This window comes from Agelaius phoeniceus, chromosome 9, assembly GCF_051311805.1.
Source record: "Agelaius phoeniceus isolate bAgePho1 chromosome 9, bAgePho1.hap1, whole genome shotgun sequence".
NCBI classification, from domain to species: Eukaryota; Metazoa; Chordata; class Aves; order Passeriformes; family Icteridae; genus Agelaius; species Agelaius phoeniceus.
Genome location: NC_135273.1, coordinates 35116232 through 35139789, shown reverse-complemented (window position 1 = coordinate 35139789; position 23558 = coordinate 35116232). Strand labels below are relative to the sequence as shown.

General features: G+C 41.8%; 1 protein-coding gene across 5 annotated transcripts in view; it reads right to left on the bottom strand.

Annotated features, from left to right (window-relative positions):
• The window catches only part of CTNNA3 (catenin alpha 3), a 440676-nt gene that overhangs the window by 128417 nt on the left and 288701 nt on the right, over positions 1–23558 (bottom strand). For all 5 annotated transcript variants that reach the window (XR_013183524.1, XM_077183545.1, XM_054637288.2 and 2 more), the window contains one exon: positions 7810–7966. Coding sequence is in view for 4 of the 5 variants with exons in the window: in XM_077183545.1 (XP_077039660.1) it covers positions 7810–7966 (157 nt within the window). In the remaining variant the exon portion in view is untranslated. The remainder of the gene's footprint in view (positions 1–7809; positions 7967–23558) is intronic.

Genomic DNA, 23558 nt, shown 5'->3' with positions numbered 1-23558 from the left:
TTTACAGCCTCACCCACACGTACTGGCATCCTGCAGAAGGCTTTTTCTGCTGGTTTTAATGAGAAAAGGAGGAAGGAAGGACACTTGAAGTTTTAGAATATAAACTTCAAAGTAAAGAAATGAGAAGATTTTGGGGTGGGAGAGGAAGGAAATGAGACATTTTCAATGGAAATGCACACTACTAAAGAACCGAGCAAATTAAGGAATAAAACGAGGAGAAATCACTTGTAAAATGGTTTCTAAACTTCCAAATGCTTCAACACTGGATACAACCTTTCAGAACTTTTAACCTGAACTTCAGCAGTTGGCTTTAAATAAATTTCTAAGCATATCTTAAACTTCCAATGGAGTATGATAAGAGTTATTAGGGATGGACAGGTTTTTCCAGAGTAACTACCACTTCAGTTTGGACACAGTTTGCTGATGCATGACCATCAGTGGGAGCCATCACAGCTCCTAAAAAAAGCAGAACCACTGGTCAGCAGACACAATGAACAGAGGAGGATATGCTAACCACCTCTGCTGCTCTGCACCTTCCTCTCTCAAACCGTCACAAACTAAGTAAAATTAAGCTATTTTTAGCTTGAAGTTTGCTGGTTTTGTTGCTAACAAGAAAAAGGGGGTTTTATACTAAAACCCCAGAGCTTTTTCCTCCCTTCAACTGGAACAAAAAGATATTAACACCCCCTTCATATCTTGGCCTGTTTCCATCCTGCCTGTCTGCCTCCTATGGCAACTATAAATTATTCTTTCAGATAACCTGAGGTTCTGGGAAAAAAAAAAAACAGCGCTGGGTAGACTATGACAGAATCATGGATAAATGAGTATGATGCCATTAACACGACAGGCAGCATCAAGAAAGTTATTTCTAAAGAATACCTTTATACAGAATGTGACACTGAATAATGAAGAACAGCTCAACAGCAGAGTGACTACCAGAGGGCAGAGATAAGGAAGGCTGTGTGATATTCAGGAACATTATAAAACCTGGAAGAGTACTTCCACGTAATTGCATTTAGGGATGTGAAAAGGCAGAGGAACTAAACAGACATGAGGAGTTTTTTTAAAATGACTGATGCAAAGTAATTTCAAAGAAATAGAGGAAAGGTCTGCCTCTATTGCACAAAATTGGATAATGCTACAGATCTGCTACATATTTGACAAAACCTAGCTACCAACAGGAAATACATCAGACAGGAAGCCCAAGGGGAGAATTAATAACATTTTCTATCAGTCTAATCTCAGCAAGTGTTTTCAGTATTTATGACAGAATGACTGCATCATCCAGAACAAGCAGTCACACTCTCCCAAAACGAGCTTCTCTGTCCACTGAGTACCAAAGAACAACAAGGGAGACTGAGCTGAGGAAATGTATTCAGCTGGAGATGGAGCAAGAAATGCTCATCAGACTTGGTAAAAAAAACAATAAATCACCTATTTAACAACTACTTTAAAAAGTTATGATTTGTAACAAACACTGGCTTGATACTAGTGCAGAGACAATGATATGAAAGGATAAAGTGTGGTAAGACTGATGAGTGCTCAGTGCAATCAATGGTACCCAAGCCCAGGAGAACACGAGTGAAGAACTGCATGAGCTCCACTCAGCTGTTTCATGCCATCAATCACAACCAGACATTAACATAAAGCCTACAAAGAACAACAACAATATACACAGGAAAACAGTTGAGACACAGAAGTCCATCTCGTGTAGCTCTTCCAAAGAATTCAACAAAAACCAAAAGTAACCCTTAAAGCCTGGAACAAGCTGAAGAACATTACTGAACAGAAACTGACTTCTGTGCAATCCAGCCAAGAATTAGTACAAAAAACCCAAGAGGTTTCTGTCAGGATCTTTTCTAAAAGCGCTCAACTGGTTTAGTACTACACAGAAATAATGAAGCACCGGGCCAGTACTTCCTTCTCTAGTCCCCATTCTCCATCCTCCAAAAAAACAAAATCTTATGGAAATACACTTACATGAATCTACTCTTAATTGGTGTGATTCAGATGAATTTCATTCTTCTCTCAGTGATTCAGGCAGGAGAAGGGATTTGTCAAGCAGACATTTTTTACATTTTATTGCAGATTAATACTAGTTGTGTTGCATTCCTTAAGATTTGTTGTACAATAATAGCTAAGACCAAATTCAAACCAAGATATGGACCACATATAACTGAAGAAGTCTCAAACTGAATTTCTGCAGGAAATTGGAAGTTTGCCCTGCTCTGCACAAGATGCTTTAGTAGAGAATCTTCAGACCTCTCTTCTAATCCTTGTTATTCTTCAATTCTGCTTCTTTATTCTGCTATTTGGTACATGCTATCCCACAGGGTCACAAAGTCCCCCTGACCCACTCTTTCCTAATCAACTACTGCAGACCTCTCCCAGCAGTAGAAACTGCAGCAGCAGCAGCTGGGGCTCCAGATGTGGAGCTGTAAATGTTGGGGAAGGAAGTGAAGCTGGGTATTTGCTCCCTCTCTGTGATCGGTAAATTACATCTTCAAAAACAGGCCTGTGGATAAAATACAGAGTAGGTTCTTTTTCCTGATTATTTTTGCTGGTGTTTAACTGAGAAATCTTCACTGAAATCAAACAAAAAGCAGTCAAAAATATGGTCTCTTAGCTGTTGTGGATGGCCATAAGACTGTTTGCACCCACAAAAAGGATTTTCTCCAACAGCTTTACTGTAACACCCAGTCTTTCCTGCTTTCCTTGAATTAAAAGTTTCTGATGGCACAGGTTTACATTAAAAGGCAACTTTTGTTCTAACATGATGGCATCATACTGTTTGCCACCATGCTTGGAAAAAATAACTTTTCGATTCCAAGGGAAAGACTACGATATTGGAAAAAAATATCTAGCTTGCATGATTTCAGACTTTTCAAGAATTCCCTGCACACTTCACATTTGGAATGTAATCTTCTCTACTCCATTTGGTGGGAGACATGTGCAAGATTTCCCAGGATCTGCTCTGAAAGCCTGCCCATCGCCCCAGAACAAGAGTACCATAGGAAAGTGAACTATGGCTCTTGTCCTTCTTGTCAGGAGTCACTGACTGGTCCCAATTCTTCAGCATAAATGTTACCCTCTTTTGCCTACTCAGGTTATCTTGAATGATCCTTTATCCCATCACAGAATGTCCCCAGCAGTCTCTGAAGTCTTTACCTATTTAAGAGCCCTCAGGCCAGTTCCTGTAAGGAGCTGAATTTGTGGGGCACCTGTGGATACATTATAAAATACTGTTCTGCTCTCAGGACTAACAGGGGCAGACTCCAGATTCTACTGCAGATTGATTTGCCTGGGTGCACACTTGCCAATATCAGTTTAGCATTGCAAACTGCATGGGGGAACTGCACAAACCCTCACCTGAGGCAGACATGTCAGTCACAGCCTTCGTCAGGTACAGAGCAGCAAACAGAACTTCTGGCAGGGAAGCAAGAAGCTGGACATCAGACAAAAGCCTCTCACTGTCTAATGACTTATTGCCCATTATTTGGAATGGATTTACCGTAGAAAAAATTAATTCAATTAAAAGAGCTGATGCAATTACAAGGGACAAAATGCACTTTGACAAATTGTATTTTAAGAAGGTATATAAAAGGGCAGAGAGCACAGACTTCATTTTACACAACTGAAAAGGCTCTGGGTCATTTGTGGACTGTACCTGAAGACAGATTTACTCATACGTGAAGAGGAATGAGAAAAGAGACGAACAAGGAAATGTTTTTATGAAAACATGGGACTTAATTTTGGCAAAAGAGCAGCTACTATTAAAGGCATTTAAGCATTGTGGTATTATAAATATCACAGTTAGCAGAATTCCAGACAGCATTAGGAAGGCTAAAGAGAAGGCCCAGCTGATGAAATAATCTTAGTTTGGGCAAGGACTTTAAGAGAAGGACACAGAAGCAGTGCAGGGGTCTGTCAAGCAAGCTCTTCAAGAAGACAACAGAAAGGAAAAAAAAATTCACAGGTCCTGAGAATTTTGTATATATAAACACACTTCAGATCTTACCTATATGGTCCTTGAAAAAGTTAATTCTGGGAATAAAAGATCCAAGCCTTTTCTTACCATTTTTCTAACACATGACAAAATTGAAATACTTAATAATTGCAATTAGCCTGTCATTGCAATTACACACCATCATCAGGAGCAGAAAACATACACACAAAGGAAGGAAATACTGACATTTCAGATTTTCTACCTACACCCACTAGGTTTACTAAGGTAGTTTTGAATTAAAGAGTATTAAAATAACACAGAAGAATCAACATTAGAAAATGAGCCTCAAAGTCTGTTTCAGGCTAATTGTATGAGAGAGAAGACACTAAGAGTCAGCTTACAAGAGCAGAGGGTTGAGGATAAAACTTCAGATTTACCACCATTAATGCAATTACAAGCAGAACAAAACCGGTTTCCTAGAAATTCATGCATCAAATGCAACAGCACATTTTAATTTATGAATCTGTAACTTCACATCATCATGATAAATGGATGACAGTAATTTTTTAACTTAATGTCAGTGGGTTGTAAAGATTAACACCCACATTCTTCCCTGCATAAATTAACTATCCAAAACCGGTAGGCTGAGACTGATTCTCTGTTCCTACAAGGTGTAACAAATCTATGAACAACAGTATCATAATTTATAATGTTTCATAATTCCAATGACTTTTTTTTTTTTTGCACAAGTCATTAACTCTTGCTTTCCTTTATAAGGAACAGACCTCCACTACAACTCTTAGCAATAAGACCTCTTTTTCACTTGGAAAAACCTGATTTCATCTTTTTTGTTCTGCAGTGCTGTTTTCCTTTGATTATAGTACCATATAACTGGCAACAGTAAAACACAACTGAAAAAAATCCAATTTCAAGAAGATGCATGAATCTGAAAAGCAAAGACCAATACACAGGAAAAGAAGAGCAGCATTTTGTTTATTATTAGATGTCATTTCGACAAACATTAAAAACAAACAACAACAAAACAAAAAACTAACCAAAAAAAACCAACCAAAAAAAAGCAACAAAGAAAAAAACAACCAACCTTACAAATGCTCACAATTCTCCTTCCCTGAGTGCCAGTGGGACAGGCAGGATTGTCAGAAATAACTGACCTCTCAACCAGTCTGAGAAGAAATTTAAAATGAACTTTAAAGTAGGCAATTCTCTTGTATGATGCAGAGTTCTGAATCACCAGAACCACCAGGGAAGGTGTGTTTACTGTATTTCCTAAAAAGTGTCCTGTAACTCTGCATGCAATTCTGACTCCAGGATGCATCCTTTCCCCCCCACCTGCAAACTCAGCAGCTCCAACTCTCGTGAGTGAGGAGCTGACATGCCAGCACAGCACAGAACCTGTTCTGAAAGACATCTGCTATTTAAAAAGGCATTTCTTGCCCAGAATGCCCACGTTGGCATGAGATGTGCAATACTAACTCCTGTAGAAAAACCAGGACTGTTAAATACCAGTTCTGGAATTCTCTTGTCTCTAACACAATGCAAAATCCTCAATGCATGTCACCTTCCCTAATTACTGAGTAATTTCCAAAAAAAGGGCAGATACCATCTCCTATTCCACTTCTGACCTTTCTGTTTAGACAGAGCAGTGTGTGAATGTTTTAATCCCTCAGAACACAGCAATGGTGCTAATACCCTGAAGAGTAAACCAAGTGTGGTTTGCACTGCTCCTTACAGTTACTCCTAATAATTACTTCTTTGTACATGAACCAGTAAAATAAAACCTTCCCAAAGCAAAGAGGTGACATTGCCATAGAGAAACATCTACTCAACAGAGCCCTTAAGAACAAGCATGACACTTGAAGTTGAAACAAATTAAATTAACATGTGCCAAAGCTTACAGAAGATGTTCTGCACACAATTTAAAGGAAATACAGCAATGTTTACCTTTCTTGGACCTCATGGCATATAGGCCTACACATCAGTGCTACCTGAATTAGTTTCTGCTTTTACTTACTGTGAAATAGTCAATCATTTCAATGTGTGCAACCAAAGAATGTAAATACACTAAAAAGCCAGGAGTCTTCTCTGAAATGAGCAGCTGCCCAATGACAGATTTTTCTTCTACACAATTATTACTGGAATGCTTAATTTTATTCAAATCCAAGAAATTTTGGAAAAAAAAACAAACTGAAATGTGCTATTTTAATGAATCACAGCTGTATAGATAATAATTTAGCTCAATAAATCTGACAGAAGATTTTTAACCTACTATGAAATCTCCTGAGTTTTAAAGAGATTGATGTATTTTACTCATTAGAAATTGACTTGTTTAATCTCTTTATTAACAGCTTTAGCAATACCTGCATAAATTTCAGGAAATCTCAGGAACAGGCAAGATTTGCACTATAAGCAAGAGGCAGGTTCATAAAGCACTTCCATCAAAGGCTAACTTACACAGGGAGAAAATAATTCTCAGGTTCTGCTAGTCTGTATGAAGATGCTGAGATACACAAAGGAGAATAACTAAGCCACACTATTTGCAGTAAATTCTTCTACACTCAGACCTAAAGTCCATGCCAGGTACATCAGCTGACCTTGTACAGCAAGGAGAATTTCCCCACCCTGAGGAAAAGTCTGTATCCCACATCAGCAGACCACAAAGGGCCTGAGCAGCCATGTCTGCCCATGCTGGTTGCACTGGAATATCCACACCCTGATGGTAAGAAAAACACCAACACCACTCACTCATTGGGACTCCACTCAGCAGCTTCCAGGCCCCACAGTGATGACACCAAGCAAGCTTTAGAGCAATGAATACCCAAAATCCGCCCCTTTCAGGCAGGGTCTACCCTCACATTTAATGAGCAAAGCAGAACTTGGCAATGTGAACTCAGCTGTGACTTCACATACAAGGGTTTTAAACTCCTGACACCTGCAGAACTACTCATGTTTCCTACTGCTGCATAAACCAAATAGTCCTAACTAATGGAACTAAAGCCAAAGGACATGCCCAAAGAGAAATGGGCAAGCACAGGGCCCACTGATCATGGACACACAGAAATTAAACCACATTTAAGGCACATGAGACAAACTTTTCCTTCCTTTCCATGTTTTGCTACTTTAAGAGAAACAGAAAAGTAGAATTGCACAAATTTACATGTGCTTCACAATACAAGGATTTCTAAACTATGCATATGAAGGTGTATTTTAGCAGGATCAACAGAAAAAAACAGGCACTAAGCAAATTAAATGCTTTTGTTTTCCTCACTAAGGAAAGTGAGACAGTGAGGGCAGAACCTTACTTCAGAACTGAGGTCTTTAAACTGCAAAAAGTGAAACAACTGTTTTCACTCTTCTCTTTAAATGATGAAGACACTCTGCTTCAGTAAATACAGTTTACTACCCAAGGCCTTTTCATTGAAGAGATCTGTTAAAGTATATTTTGTGTGACAAATATCGGTGACACTGAAAATTCCAGAAATTCTACTGTGCATTGCACAGGAACTGGAACACAGGGTATCACAAGAACCTCTTGTTTAAGGTTATGCACTTCCTTCCCTCGAGACTTCTCACAGCTGCAGAGAGGATTTGGAGCTGCACAGGTAAATGAAGGTGTGGGGATGGAGAAAGGCACCCCTGTCACACCCCCCTGTCAGCCCCAGGGACTTCTGCCCAGCTCTACACCATGCACAGCAGGAACATCCACTGGGAGGGGACATTTGAAACAACAGCAATGGTTTCACAAATCACTATACAATCTCATCTTTCACTGGTTTCCTATTGAAAAGTGATGAAAAATTTTCAAAGCATATAAAAGAACAATTGGATTCTGAAAATTATCATACCTGACACAGCAAGGAAATCATCAATACTTGTTATATCATCCACAGCCTCAGTAAGAACACGGATGTGATTCTCCCACGTACTCCTATACATCTCCATGTTGTTTTTCACAACTTGACTTTTTGGTCTGGCAGCAAGAGCTAAAGCAGCATTAATAACCTGTACCAAAAACAGACAAAACCAATGAAATAATTATTTCTTCAGAAATCAAATCTTATGTTTTACTTAACATAGCAAAGCAGCATTCCTGTTCTCCAAAAAAAAAGTTTACTCAGTTTTTGGTTCTCTTCTCAAGCAGAAGTATCAGTCAGATGTTGCTTAGGCCAACTTCCATTTCAGCTTCATAAATTAAGAAACTGATGGAAGAGGACAGAAAAATCCCAACATTCTGGGTTTTGTTGGAAAATCACACTCTTCCACTTTGCAGGATATCAAATACAAGGAGGTTTTCACTCACACACTTTTCAGAACAGCAACATCATTTCAGTTCTGAGTTTAACATCAAGAGCTTGCTATGGAGTATCTCCACTGAGAGAGAGAATACCAGCCTCTGTCACACAAAAGTGGGAGGTTTTTCCAGAACAACAGCTGTGTCTTTTAGGATCAGAGGTACGGGACACAACACATATTACAGCTAGATAAAAGCAGCAGTCTGGTTGTGCTCAGTCAGTTCAGACCAAAACCAGAAATTATACCCACATGAAGAGAGTAGATTTCATCTCTTTCAGAAAAGACTAACTGAAGGTGCAAACACTGGATCCCAAAGTGATTATTTCTACAGATACTTCTTCAGTCAATTAGCTAGAGAGGCTTTTTCCTAATATGGACGTTTATTGATGTTATATACATAAACATTTTTAAATTAAACTAACACATATGCCGGGTAGAAGCTCAACATTAACCTTGCATTTCCCTTTTTTTTCCTTCTGAATACTGCTTATTTATCAAGCAGTATTTTAAGACAACCAAACACGATGCAAAACATGGGGAGAACAAAAACAACACACCCTTGTTGCTGAGCATGGCAGAGAATTAAAAAGCACAGGAAGAGCAACAGGAAAAGAAGAAAAAAACCCCAACATCCCAAATGAAATATATTACGAGTTATCTTTTGCTTTCTGAAAAAGGAAGAAACTGTTCAAATTGCACACTGGCCCTGGAAAGAGTCATAAAAAGATCTTGCAAGATACTTTAATAGACTAGAATATGCTGGTGCAGTAACAGTGAGAATTCTGCATTTGGTCTGTTGGGTTCCTGACTCGGTAAGAAACATTTGTTACAGTACAGGAAAAGAGCAGAAGCTCTGATACTGCCAGGAGCAGAAGGCATCAAGGCTGGAATCAAACAAGCAGCGCCTATGTGCTGAGGGACACGTTTATAAAAGTAGGGATGCAAGTTGTAATCAATAATTGTGCTGCTTTTGCATTAATTGACATTTGGTGAGGAGGGAAGATGCCACCGACGGAAATTATTTTTCTGAGAGGAGCTGCTAAGAGCTTCCTCCGCATCTAAAAACACCAATCAGCAACTGGTTTTGAAGACTGACATGTGTTTAAACCACTAGAAAGCTGAACACGCCCCTGTGAACACACATGTTAAAAATGAACAAACTCCAGGAAAAGCTCTCTATCCTGGTGTCTGGAGAGAGAAGTTCTTCCCTGCTGAGGCTGGGAGGCCTGCCACAGAGACTACAGCACTTCAAGCTTGAAGAAACAGGCAAGGAGAAACACCCCTCTGGGGCTAGGGTGAGGAAAGCCTCCCACCCATAAGCCTCTGCAAACATTAATGTTTTAAGTCTTATTAGCTCCCCCAGTTGATGTCACCCCTGTTCAGCCCCCTTTTCCATATTAGCATTCTCCCTCCAATGTTCTCCCCTTTGGCTCTCATTTGCCACATCTCTCCACCCCTGTTGCCTTATTGGTTCCCCTGGTTTACTGCTCCTCCCCTGCACCACTTTCCCCTGTTTCCACTGGCCCTTGTCCCTCAGATCCACCCCTTCTTCCCCTTATTTTACCTCGAGCCTGTTTTTGTCTTTGTCCCTGTACCCTCTTAGAATAAACAGCCTTTGGATCTCCCAACAAAGACCTATCCTTGCCCTGTTTGTTAGCTCCGTTTTAGCCAGCGGCTCCAGGCCCCAAAAGCGCAGGTCACTCAAAGGGACTCCCTGAAGTTCAACACTTCCCTTCCCCTCCTGGCCCGGTGGCCGGGCAGGGGAGGCCCTGGGGCCCCGGCCGAGGTAGGGCCGGGCAGGGGAGGCCCTGGGGCCCCGGCCCAGGTAGGGCCGGGCAGGGGAGGCCCTGGGGCCCCGGCCCAGGTAGGGCCGGGCAGGGGAGGCCCTGGGGCCCCGGCCCAGGTAGGGCCGGGCAGGGGAGGCCCTGGGGCCCCGGCCCAGGTAGGGCCGGGCAGGGGAGGCCCTGGGGCCCCGGCCCAGGTAGGGCCGGGCAGGGGAGGCCCTGGGGCCCCGGCCCAGGTAGGGCCGGGCAGGGGAGGCCCTGGGGCCCCGGCCCAGGTAGGGCCGGGCAGGGGAGGCCCTGGGGCCCCGGCCCAGGTAGGGCCGGGCAGGGGAGGCCCTGGGGCCCCGGCCCAGGTAGGGCCGGGCAGGGGAGGCCCTGGGGCCCCGGCCCAGGTAGGGCCGGGCAGGGGAGGCCCTGGGGCCCCGGCCCAGGTAGGGCCGGGCAGGGGAGGCCCTGGGGCCCCGGCCCAGGTAGGGCCGGGCAGGGCTCCAGCCGCTGCAGGGCAGGGGGAGGGGAGAGTCCAGGTCTCACCGGCCACTGAGACCAACCCTGGCTGTCACTGTCATATTTTCTGGAAAAATCCCCTTGCCCAGGATTTTCTCCTGCGAAGCTGAGAAACCTCAGCTTCTCTGTGTTTTGCTGCTTTGGAACAAGGTCTGGAGATTGTTTTATTCAACATGTGAATTGTTTTTACTTAATGACCAATCACCATCAGCTGTGTCAGACTCTGAGGAGTCAGTCACAAGTTTTTATTATTCATTCTTTTCTAGCCTTCTGTCTGTATCCTTCTCTTTAGTATAGTTTTAGTATAGCATGATTGATATGATTATGATATATGATATGATAAAATAATAAATCAGCCTTCTGAGAACATGGAGTCAGATTCCTCATCTCTCACCTCATCCTGGGGACCCTCACAAACTCAACACCTGGCTGCTGAGATCCCAGCCCTCCTCACAGCACGGCCACCAAAGAAACCAAGGCAGCTCTGCAGCATGGGCAGAAAGCAGCCCCTGGCTGGAGCTGAATACAGCAGGGGCTGGCAAACAGCCATGCCCAGAGTGGCTGCCCCGTTCTAGCCTGGGCCCCTGAGATTCTGACACAGCCCCAGCACCTCCTGAAGAGCCATCACCAGGAGTGCTCTGGCCTGAAGAGCCATCACCAGGAGTGCTCCGGCCGGCAGGGATCAAGTCCCTGCAGGGATCATCATCTGCAAGTCCCAGGTGAGATCTTAATTCTTTCAGGGTCCAAATAAGGCTTGTAGACCTTCAATCCTCCCTCGAGTGAGAGAAAAGGACAGAGTGAGGACACATAGAGGAATAACATGAAGACACCAAGGTCAGTAAAGAAAGAATCAAGTCCCATATGGCAGGAGAATGGGGAGATGCCTTAAGTTTAAGCTGAAATCCTCTTGTCAAGCTATGAAGAAGAATATAATTGACACATCAGACTCTTTTTCTCTGTAACTCATTGAAAAGTATGCAGGATGAAGCATTCAAATTGAAAATACGAGCAAAGGCATCTATGCTAAAGTAAACAGATGTTGAAGTAGCTGTGATCCCATGAGAAGTTTGAACAGAGAGAGAGAAGAGTGATGAAAAGCCTGTGCCCCCAGGGAAAGAAAAAGACCTCTGTTCCCAGAGATTATTTCAAAGATAGATAAAGAGAACTTTTAAACAGCTCATCCTTAAAATAGTACCCTGTAAGTTGACTTTGCCCATAAACACAAGTGTGAGAAGGCTGCAGAAAGATGGGAGGGACTTCACGACTGCAGATTTTCCAGGCAGCTGCTATTTGTGAAAATTAAACACTACAACAGAACTCTTTCTTGTGGAGAAGTCTCCATGGCATGGCAAGGGACACTCTTCTCCCTAAGTGAACTGAAGAAAGGTTATTCTAGAGGTGATAAACTGACTGAATTGTTTCTGTACATTGTTAGTGGGAAAGAAAAGGTTGTAGGGGGGAGGAGAAATGTTCTGAAAGTCTTATTTTGATTCTTATTATGCTTCATTTTAGTTACTGCTAATAAAGTTTTCTTTATACCCTTTTAAAGTTTTGAGCCTGCTTTGCCTTCCTCCTGGTCCTACCTCACAGCAGGAAATGAGTAAGTAGATTCTAGGGAGCGCACTGGCATTCAGCCAGCACTCAGCCCACCACATTATTTGCTGCATTGGCTGGGAAATCTCGAATTGGCGAACCAAAACCACTACAATAATTTTTCCAATTCTAACTCTAAACATTTGAAAACAGTGGAAAGGAGGTTTCAAGCAGTCAGCACATGTATTTTTGTCCAAATTATACTTTTTGTTAGGATGCACAGCACACCCAAATATTCAGTGCCTACCCTGTACAGCTGCATACAAGGTATCACCTCCAGTTTCTCTATTTCAATAGCAATACCCAAGATACATAACTTTCCACAGGCAATGCAAATATAAAAGCCCATTTCTGTTTAGCTCTACAGCAGCTTCTCCAACACCTCTAAAATTAAGAAATTTGTAGGAGTTGAGGCTTTAACTGTTTTCATTCCTATCACGCTTGATTCATTTTCACAGGATCAATTTTCTAAGCCAGGGGCTCAAAATTTCCCCTCAATAATTCTTAGGTCACATTGGTCCTGTTTTGACTTACCACACTGACTAGTTTAGGTTTTAAAATGTGTCCATCAAGACTGAAATACTGAACAGGTAGTTTCTAACTTTTCTGTTTAAGCCCCTAATTAGACATTAACTGAAAGTCAAACTCTATTTCTGCTCAAATACTATAGTCTTTTTCTTACTGCATTTTCTTCTTTGTTTTGGCAGATTTACCAGGTTGGCTCTGCCAAAAGTAACAATGAGACAGTGCAAAAAGCTGTTCCACTATTAGAGCCAGCATCCTTTATCTCACCAAAGATAGAAAGAACCAACTTTTGTCTCACCACATGCAATAAAGAGGTGAGCTTTTGGGAAGATCATCAAAACATCTAACAGCACAGAGACTGCACTGGCACATCTTATGGGCTGAGGCTGCACAAGGGCTGCAAATTATCACCTCTAACCACCTCAACAACACCAACCAGAGCATTTACCTAAGGCTTCCCTCAGGAAATTTACAGCTACAAGTGAAATCAGGTCCATCCCACACAAAGGCAGCTAATCCTGAATTAAACATTAAAGGTGACACTGTTCCTTATGGTTCCCCTGGTAAACTGCTCTAACCCTTAATGTTCAATGTCCTATTAAGAAAAGAATTTCACTCTGGATAAACATGGCTTCCAGAAGTGTGGAAACGACTCAGAAAAAACATCCCATAGAACAATTGAGACTGATAGTAATGAAAACAAAATCCTGTCATATCTAAATTGCAGAGCACACAAAAGACCCCATATGTCTTCATCCTGCCAGGGAACCACATCAAGGTACGAGACTTTTGGCTAAGCACAGATCTACAGTGAGCTTTGTTCTGTCTGGAACTGCCCCAAAGCCATGATCCACATGCACGGTTCAGGCTGTGTACTCACAATCTAGTCCAACAAACTTGAATACATTATCACACAAGTAAAATGGAGACTTTAAACCCTCTTCTCCTGTAAAAAGAAGAAAAAACAAAAAAAGGAAAAGAAAACTTCAGACTGGGACATACTCAGACTCACCAACAAGAGACCAAGTTGAAAATGTCACTTTCTTAGGCTTCATGAGGTTTATTCGCTTTTCTACTTCACTCCAACTATTGTTCATGGTGTAGATTTATTTGAATTGGCCTCAAGAAACAATGAGAGCAAAACTCATCAGAAGTCTCTGTTCCACCACTGCTTCCTGATCTAAAATAAGGTTAACATTTGTTACTGGCTAATTAAATATAGCCTTATTCTACCTTATTACAGCATACTAGGCTGTTCAAATTCCATTATTACTTTTCCCCCATTTGTATTCCTGCACACAAATATCACAGTTCAGGTTACCAGAAAGCTGCTACTACTCCTGCTGACTGCTGGGGCATTTCACTAGGAGCTAAATTGCCAGTTTTCAAATAAATCCTTGGGCTTGTGAGCAGAACCTAGGCGAGGACAGCATGTGCTATTATTAGCTCCCCTGCAGTAATAGCCATATGTCCTCATCAAGTACAGGACACATCATACTCTATACATTCCATCAAATGAGAACCAGTCTGAAGTTTAACAGCACAGGGATTACACAAGTTGTGAGAAGCTTGAGGACACAGCAAAATGATGACAGTAATAAGATCCTACCTTCTACTAACTTCTGAACAGCCACTTGTTACATCAAAATACTGTTACACTAAAATGGAATCTGAGGCATGCACAGGACAGGAAGCTTTCAGGGACATACTCCTGTGCACAATAGGCTAAAACAGGGTGCATGGCGGGGCAGAAAAACAAAACACCAAGACCACGACAGGCCCACAAGCCCAAACCTGGACACTGTTCACACAGCCAGCTCCAGACTGGCACAGTTACTCCTTTATTGCAGAAGTCACAATTTGGGGACAGCAGACATCCATCCTGCCACAGAAGGCAGGGAAGCAATGCTGAGATGGTGCCTTGAGGGAAGGATAAATCATAAATCCAGCCCAAGGTCAGGCAAAAGGAAACAACCCAAGAGTAAAAAAGTACATAGGCAGGGTTGGATTAACATTACCAGAGAATGCTTTTACAGTCTTTCAATTAAAAAAACAAGGTAAGAAGCAATGGCAAACGTCTGTTACGGCAGTGACTACAGCAGAAGAAAACTAGACATTTATTAGAAATTAAATACAGGGATATTCTGAATACCAAAAACTGTTAGCCCCTCTAAACAAAACATGGAAAATACCTTAATTAATAGTTTGGGGTTTGTTTGGCGATTATCTTTCTTTCCAGCTGAACAGGAGCTGGCCACCCAGCTTTACATTCACTTGCACATCCAGCAGACTAATTTCCAACTAAATTAGGTGGGCAAATACATCAACTTGACATAGTAACAGCAGAGCCAAGTTCAGTCAAATATTTTTCCAATATGCTTGAGAAATTTACCTCCAAGAACAGAAGGGTCAGTTCTGCCCTAGTGTAAGCTACTACAGCAAAGCTGAAAGAGCTCCCCCCAGGACAAACCCCTTGTGGAACTTCACCAGAGTTTTGCTACAGTAAGGTGAGACATTGCAGCTCCATATTTTCTTGCTAAAGAAAGTATAACAGGATGGTCATATTCAAGGTGAGCAGTACATCAATTTGTCATTTGAGTCTGTCATTTCTAGAGACCAGAATCCATGCCTTTGTTTAAAATCAAAACTATCCTGTGCATCTTACACTGACCCCAATTAATTTATGTAATGTGACCAGTTTCTGAACAAAGTTAATCGAGGTATAGACATGGATAACACAACAGAACACAGAAAACTGGTTTCTGAGCTTTTAGAAGGTGGATTTTTTTCCAAGCTGTTAGTAAGTACCTCATGTTACATCACAAAAGAAATTGCACTACTTGGGACTGTAAGGAAGAAAACTCATGTCCAGCTGGTTTTGATGAAGAGAGCCTGAGGTTTTTCTTCCTTCTTTCAAAAATGATCACCTGAACATCTAAAATCCAGTCCTGCAGCTGGGGTGGAGGAACATACTCATCATGACACAGTCTGGCTGGCTCTGCTGGAAAAGGACGTGACACCCTGCTCGTGTCAGCAGCACGCCCCAGTGACAGCTGACAGCACAGCCAGCTCAAGGGGCATGGCCACGGTGCAGAGAGGAGGTGACACCTGCTGGATCACACCTGGATCAAACCGTGTCCAGTCTGGGGCTCTCGGATACAACAGAGACAACAATGAGTAAGGCAAGCTCAGCACAAGGCCACCTAGAGGGTTATGGGCTGGAGCTCTCACCCTGCAAGGAGGGACAGAGATCTGAGCTTTTTCAGCCCGAGGAAAAGGCGGCTTCAGAGGGCCCCAAGTGCAGCCCTTCAACACATAGGAGATGACAAAACCAGCACAGACAGGCTCTTCACAGCCATGCATGGTGGAAGGGTATTCTGACAGCAGGCAGAGGGAGGAGCTGAAGAGAGATGGCACAGATGCACACAGGAGAATTTTCACACCAAGGTTAGTCAAGCTGTGGAACAAGTTGCCCAAACAGTTTGTGCAGTCTGTGCCCTTCGACTTTCAACACTTGACCAGTCAAAGTTTAGAGAAAGGTCAGAGTTCAGTTTGAAATTGAGCATTGAAACAAACAGCTGTGAGCAAAAGGCTGTAGACATCCTAAGGTCCCTTCCAACCTGAACTACTGTTGTTCTGAAATGCAGTTACTCTGTAACTCTATAAATACTGACACCATTCCTTCTGGGGCAAGAATGATACACTTCCCCAGGGTAATCTAGGAAACAGAAATGTAAACCATGCAATGAACCCATGACAGGATTTCCTAGGTCACTAATAGGACACAGTGGTTCTACTAAAGAAACCACAGAAACATGCTGGCACTCTGCTATTCTTGCTCTTTTAACACAAAATTGTGGGGAACTTCTGCGAAGCTGTGCCTGGCATTTCTCTTAACACAGATGGGGAGCTTAAATATCCAGATATAGCCAAGCTCTGCAAAAAAGAGTGTCTATTTACTACTAAGTCAAAAAACAAACTTGGAAGCAAAACCTCCCACTATAATGGTAAAGAAGGTAAAAGGATATGTGACACTGTTGCTTTGGCATCTGGCCTATAAAGCAATTGCAGTAACACAGATATGAAAACCCCATAACAATTTAAAGCTTTGAAAGCTGAATATCTTGTATACAACATATTTAATCATAAAATGCATTTCAGTCAATATAAATAAATAAAATTGAGGTCGTGTTGATAACAGTTCTAGACAATACAGACACAGTCTACCCAAGGGCTAAGTGCATTCCAAGAGTAAATAAATTACTGGCTGTATTTGTCAATAAAACTGACTTGAATTGCTTGGTAAATTCAAAAACCCCACTGGAAACAGCTGAAAGTAGATGCAGAGTAAAGGGAGATTATTTAATCATTACATTAAAAGTGACATATGAAGACAAAGCAAGATTGTACTTCCACAAGAAGCTTTCATCCATTTCTGAACATCAGAGAACTTCATCCACAGCCCTCTCCTCCCCTCACAACATCCCAGAAAATGCCACCTCAGCAGCATCATCTAGTCCTGATAGTTATGAGGAGGTAAGTGTACAGGTGGTACATGACGATAAAGTTTTACATTATGTTCAAGGTTAAGACATCTACTGTTTCAGAAAGAGACTAAAAAATCCAACAAGCAACAATGATGCAATAAGAACTCAGCAATCCCTAAAATACTACATGCAGTGGTGAAAACAAGTAAGACAAATTATGACCCAAGATAAAATTCTGAAGTCCTATTTACAACCTCTACTTTAGCAGAACTAGTTTTTAAAGAACTTCCTCCATTCTTTCTCCCTTCCCACAATTTAAAAAGCAGGAAGGAGGGATATCACTCAGGGCATGTGGTTTAACACTGAACATACTTGACTGTGTTTGGTAATAAGTTTGATAAGTTATATATGAGTTATATATGAGTTGTTCTGAGAATATGAGGCAACTTGAAGCTCTGCAAAAAACCTCAAAGAACAAAGAGTTATATTACCTCACCTTAAAATCTAGCAAAAGCCTTCTTGATACCAACAATTAAACGAAGATTAAACTTCTACATGGTCATTAAAAGCTACTGGAACTTGTGACTAAATTAAGAGCACACAGACTAAGCAATCCCTCAAGAGCTAACAGAACTGTGGGCAAGGGGGTAACCCAGCAATTCTATAAACATGATGGATCTGATACAGCAGGCAAGAAATTCAGACAAAATTCTGCACAGTTTTGTCTCCTGGTGTCTGGGCAGTGGCAGCCAGTAATACCAGAAATGTATTATTACACTGGGATAAGATTTTTGTATTTTATGAAAACAAATTGTGTAATTTCATTCAAAAGCAAACCTTCCAACATAGTCTAGCCCTGCTGAGAGGCATGATGAACTCCTCAGGAACAAAACCAAACCCACACACACCAAGCAGTCCTCTAAAGCTCTTTCCTACCCCTGTACATATCTGTGTTTTGGCTTTACTTAAGGACTACATGCACATTTCTGAATAAATTTGAAACCCTTCTACAGAAAAGGCACACAAAGTTATCTTTAACAAAACAAAGATTTCCATTATTTTAGTTTAAAATGTCACAAAAGCACAAAAGAACTGACAATGTAGTTAAATATTCAGTATTTACATTTGGGTGGATAGTCACTCTATTTTTTGGAGACAGACATCAGAATAGGCTGAACACCTACAGACTGATTCTTAAGTGCATGCAACAGCACTTTCCTTCCAGAACTTACTTCACTTGACCTGACAAGTGTAGCAGAGAGCAGATCCCCAAACACGTTGGGCTTTTTTTGCAGGTCAGATTTCAGGTGTCTGATTTGCATGGAACCATAATTTCAGTCACTTTTGTTTTGCAGTACTGAAACTCAAGTAAGGAGAACAAGCATTCCTATTTCTGCCTTTCTGAATACAGTGTCTGTAAGTGACCCAGGGAATGTTTTGGATAGGATATTCAAAGGTATGGGGGTGGATTGCACAAGTTCCCTAATTTATTTCAAGAACCAAAATTGCTTTTTTTGACTCATTATAAAATCACTGTTCCTCCAACTGTATTTTTTGTATTAGCTATACACCCATTATCCAGGATCTCTCCTAGGATCCAGCAAATCATAACACTGGGCAACTACTTTAATTTTAGCTACAGTTTGAATGTTCTAACTAAACAATTACTTTCTTGTAGCCACAGTTTGTATACATGGGGACAATTAGATTCTGCTCAGAAAGCCACAGAACACTTCACCCAAGTTTATCAAGCCTTGAGCAATGCAGCCTCAAAATCTTGATTTCAAGATAAGCACATTCTTAAAATGGAAACTTAAAATAATCCTCAAGACTTACTGATACACAAAAGAGGAAATTTTAAAAAATCTGAGTTCTGCTTATCATGGTTTTGAGTATAAAATAACAAAACAAAACATAGTGGAAGTCTTATCTTCAACAGTGCTCCATCCAGATCTGGAGCTCAGCTACCTGCAGTTCACTATAAGTGTATTTACCTTTGTGTTCCAAGCCTCTTCATGCAGCAAAGCTTTTCGGAGATGTAAACCTCTTCTACATTTTCTCAGGCTGCGTAAATGCTCTATCAAAGCACACCAGCAGTACCAGCTACATGGGGATAAAACTTCTTCCCACTGGGCACAGCTGGGTTTGCTGATCAAACTGGGACAAGCCATGCAGCCACCAGCACACATCACACCATGGCACAGCTTCCCAGCACACGCAGGCAGAGAGAAAACTCCCCAGGGAATTACAGAGTCTAAGGACTTGATCTCAAAAGGTGTTCAGCGTAAAAAGCCCCTGTGTCTCAATACAATCCCCATAATTATCAATCAAATTAGCTGCATACTAAAATTACAGTATAAAACTGAAGTTTATATCATTAACCGTCTGTTTATTGGATTTTATACCCAAGCAAATCTTTAGTCCAATTTATAATGTAATGCATATAAAACAGAAAGATCCTTATGGACTATTCATTCATGTACCAAACTTGGGAGAGATGAAATAAAACTGTAATGAAACTGGAACAATTGCACTGTAACTACACTACAGCCACAGTGCTTGAATATTTGTTAAGATGAACACACATATGGATTACATTTATAAACTGGCAGGGGGGAAGGACAGCAGTAAAGCTCAACATGTATGAGACAACTATTGCTTCTTGTACATTTTAAAGTACATTATCCAAAATCCCAACCACAACAGCAAAAGGAAAATACAAACAACTTACTACATTAGTATAAATTAGTTCCTCCTTCCCTCCTGGGATTTCTAACAAAACCATCACCATTACAAACAAAACTCTTCTTTAGTAAATATTTTAATGCCAATGCCCTTCATTTCCTATAACATCTATAAGCTATGGTATGGTCTGAGCTGAAGCCAACAGCAAGCTTTCAATCTCACACAACAAGTTACTGAACAGACAGAGAGCAGAAAGCTTTAGGAGAGCAACACAGAGACAGGGATATGGAAGTTGAAAATCTATAATGTGCCTCTGGAAAGAACAGGTAGAAATAGTCTGGTGAAAATCAGGATGCACAGGCATCCTCAAGTGCATTCCATGTCACTCACACAGTCAGACAAACTCCAGTTCTTCACCTCTTTCTGCCACAGTCGAAATCTAACCAGCAGCAAACACTATCACGCCCTCTGTGGTCCTGGATGTTTTTCCTGTCCTCCCAAGGCCTCACTCCATGCTCCTGGCTCCCACTGCAGCTTCAAGGACCTTGCTAAGGCTTTCCTTGCTGCAGGCTACAAACACCTCAATCTTCCTGAGCTGCTCCTCTTCTGCTGTGGCAGACCTGTCATTAGGGGTAGAAATGAGCCAAGACACAGACTCTCATTTAACAATGTGAAAAGGGTCCTGGTTTATTCTTCTTTACAGCCTAGCCATCCTGACTCTGACTACAGCAAACTCCTTCTGTTGGCTTTTCTGACAGACTCCAACTGCTGGCTATTTCCTGTTGGAATATGACTGCAAGTATTTCCTTGCTGTCTCTGACCACAGGCTTTTACCTAGCTCAGCTATGGCTGCAGGCTCTAACAGCAGGCCCTAAGTCTATCAGATCCAGACTGACCTCCCAGCAGATCTTCTGCAGCAGCTCTCTACCTTGTTTCCTTCTTCCTCAGGGCTCCTCTACCTCCTCAAGGTGTACTTCCTCTAGGCTCTCCCTGACCTGCCAACCCACCCCTTTTATCATATGTATGTTTTTTTTAGTCACAACTGCAACCCATCAAGGGCAAGGCTGTTCTTCTTTGGTAATTAGTACAGCTGTGACTTATCAGAGGTGAGGTCACTTGGAATCCCTTCTTCTACACCTACACTCTCTCCCAGCTCAACACAACTGTGAACAGACAAATAAGCCAAGAGCCCATGCAGACCACATTCTTCCTCTAGCAGGATTAGTGCCAGAACAACACTCAGGTGATGTCTTTGTCTTCACTTAGAGCAGGACCAGCAATGGGAAGGGCCTGCTTGCATTAAGAACATTCAGTGCTTGTGGTTTAACCACAGCCAGCAATTAAGAACCACACTTGAAGCCATACATGCAAACAAAGGAAAACAAGGAATTCCCATCTTCAGGCACACATTCAGCCAACCCCAGCAAAACAGGGCTCCATTGCTGGTTTTACATCCAATGTCATGTGTGCTTGTTCTGATGTTCTACTTACAGCCCTGTGGTCAGAACACTCTCCACTGTACATCCTCTTCCTGTCAGAGGTCAATTACAGCCAACTCTCCTGCACAGGACAACCACCATCCTGTTAGCCAGGTCTCATTTCAGCTCCTGGGTGTCAGAGCTACATGGGATAACAGCTCCATATTCCAGGAAGTTACAGAAAGGGACAGTCAAAATCCAGAGTAAGGTAATGGCATCCTAGCCAAACATATTGTCCACATCTTTTCCTGCTAGGATGTCAATACCAGCATGCTTGGGAAATAAAATGTGAAAACCAACACCACCAAAGACTTTTATAGAGCTCTTAGCAAATGTGAAATTATCTACAAGTACACATCAAGTTGCCTGTGTAGCCTACAAAATCCTAAGAACAGTCTTGAAACTACTACAATCCCATGATACACATAATGGCATGACCTTATCTGAAAACTGAAATTTAATTCCCAACTATTCATCACGTAAAGATATACTGGGGGGGAATTAGCTTGGTAAACAACACCTGAAATTACTCTGTTTGCAATAGTAGCAAAAGCTTTATGACATAAAAAAAAGCTTTTCTAACTCAGAGTAGCAAATTAAGACTCTGCCTCCTTGTTAAATAACACACCATCTTCTGAGAGATACAGGAAGGAAACCAACTGCTGCTGTACTTGCTACTTTTATTATTACTTTCAAAGCTGCTGTAACTTTTCCTTATTACTTTTAATTAGGAATTTAGTAAAGCAGGCAGTCAAATTGCTAGATATTTTTGCAAATATGAATGCAAAATAGAACACAGAAAATCCCCTTGCAGATCACGTTACCTCTCTTTGCCCCATTTATTGACATTATAGCATTGTAGTTTGCACTCAAAAATCATGAAAACACAAGAAGGGTAGTCATCCATTGCCTTGAATTTGATTACACTCCTGCAAAACCATTTAAAAGCTCTTTTTAAAATCCTGGAAGCTCAGAGAGGTGAATCAACCTACATTTGTAAGATTTGCCCTTTCACCCCTCTGCAGGTCAGACACTCCACAGACTGATGGAATGGTAGTGGCTGGAAGGGAGTGCTGGGGTCAGCCTGGCCCAGGCAGCACCACACCCACGATTCCTTTAACATCCTCCCTCAGAGCTGTGCCAGAATTTCCCCAAATCACTGAAGTCTGACCCTGCACAAAGGGCAGTGGAATACTGTGCAGGGAATAAAAATGAATTGCTGTGCCTTTGCTGTCAAGCTCACGCAGAAGGCAGCAGCAATCTCCAGAAGGCTTGTTCAGCAGCTGCAGCTCCTGGGACACAGAGGCACACACAGGACATGGAGCACACAGCACATCCTGGCATCAGTGCAGCTACACCAGACTCATGTGCACCTCACCCACTTCCCTAAGTGCTTGCCAGGCTCAGTGCTTCCATCTGCTCCTCATCTACATCCCCAGGTGACTGCAGGGTGCTGAGCACCCACAAGAATCCCCCTCACACTGCCAGTATTCCAGCTGGAAAACATCTCCTGGTTAGATGTAAAGCTGGTAACAGAGATGCACAATGCCCCCACAAAAGCCATGTCAGATGAATTCATGGATTAGTGATTTCAGCTCCTTGTTTCAACAAGAGCAATGAATTCCCTTGTCAGCCTGTGCTGTTTACACCTCTCTATTACTGCATGCTACAGCCATTTACATTTTTGGCTCTTTATTGCTGCCCATCCCTGTCTTCCAAAAACCATGTGAGATTCCATCTCTTAACACTGGTATTGTTTTGCTGTCTTGCACTACTCTAAGCTTACCTACCCTGCTCCCCAGACTCAGTAGGTTCTTTACCACAAGTCTCTAATAATGATACTTTATTGCCATTCTTTCCCTTTCTAGCATTTTGCTGTAGGACTGTCACCAACTAAATGTAGCATCTCTAACTTATAAATCCAGAAAAAAAGGATGAAGTTGAGGAGATTTAAAAAAAAAAAAAAAACCTTTCTAGGAAAAATACTTTCAAGTGTTAAAGGCAAAGGGAAAAACAAATTGTTTATAAAACATTCATAGCACTATGGTGCAATACAGCAAATGCCCTCCAACAACTTTAAAATCTCAATCAGTCTCATGTCTTATGTACACTGACTGCAGGTGAGGCAAGAAAAGGATAAAACAGGACAGCTTCTGTATTGCTACAGAAGCTGAGGCTATTCAGGGTTTGTATTTTTGTTTAATATTACAAGGTGAGAATTTGTTGAGGATTCTAGTCTAACACA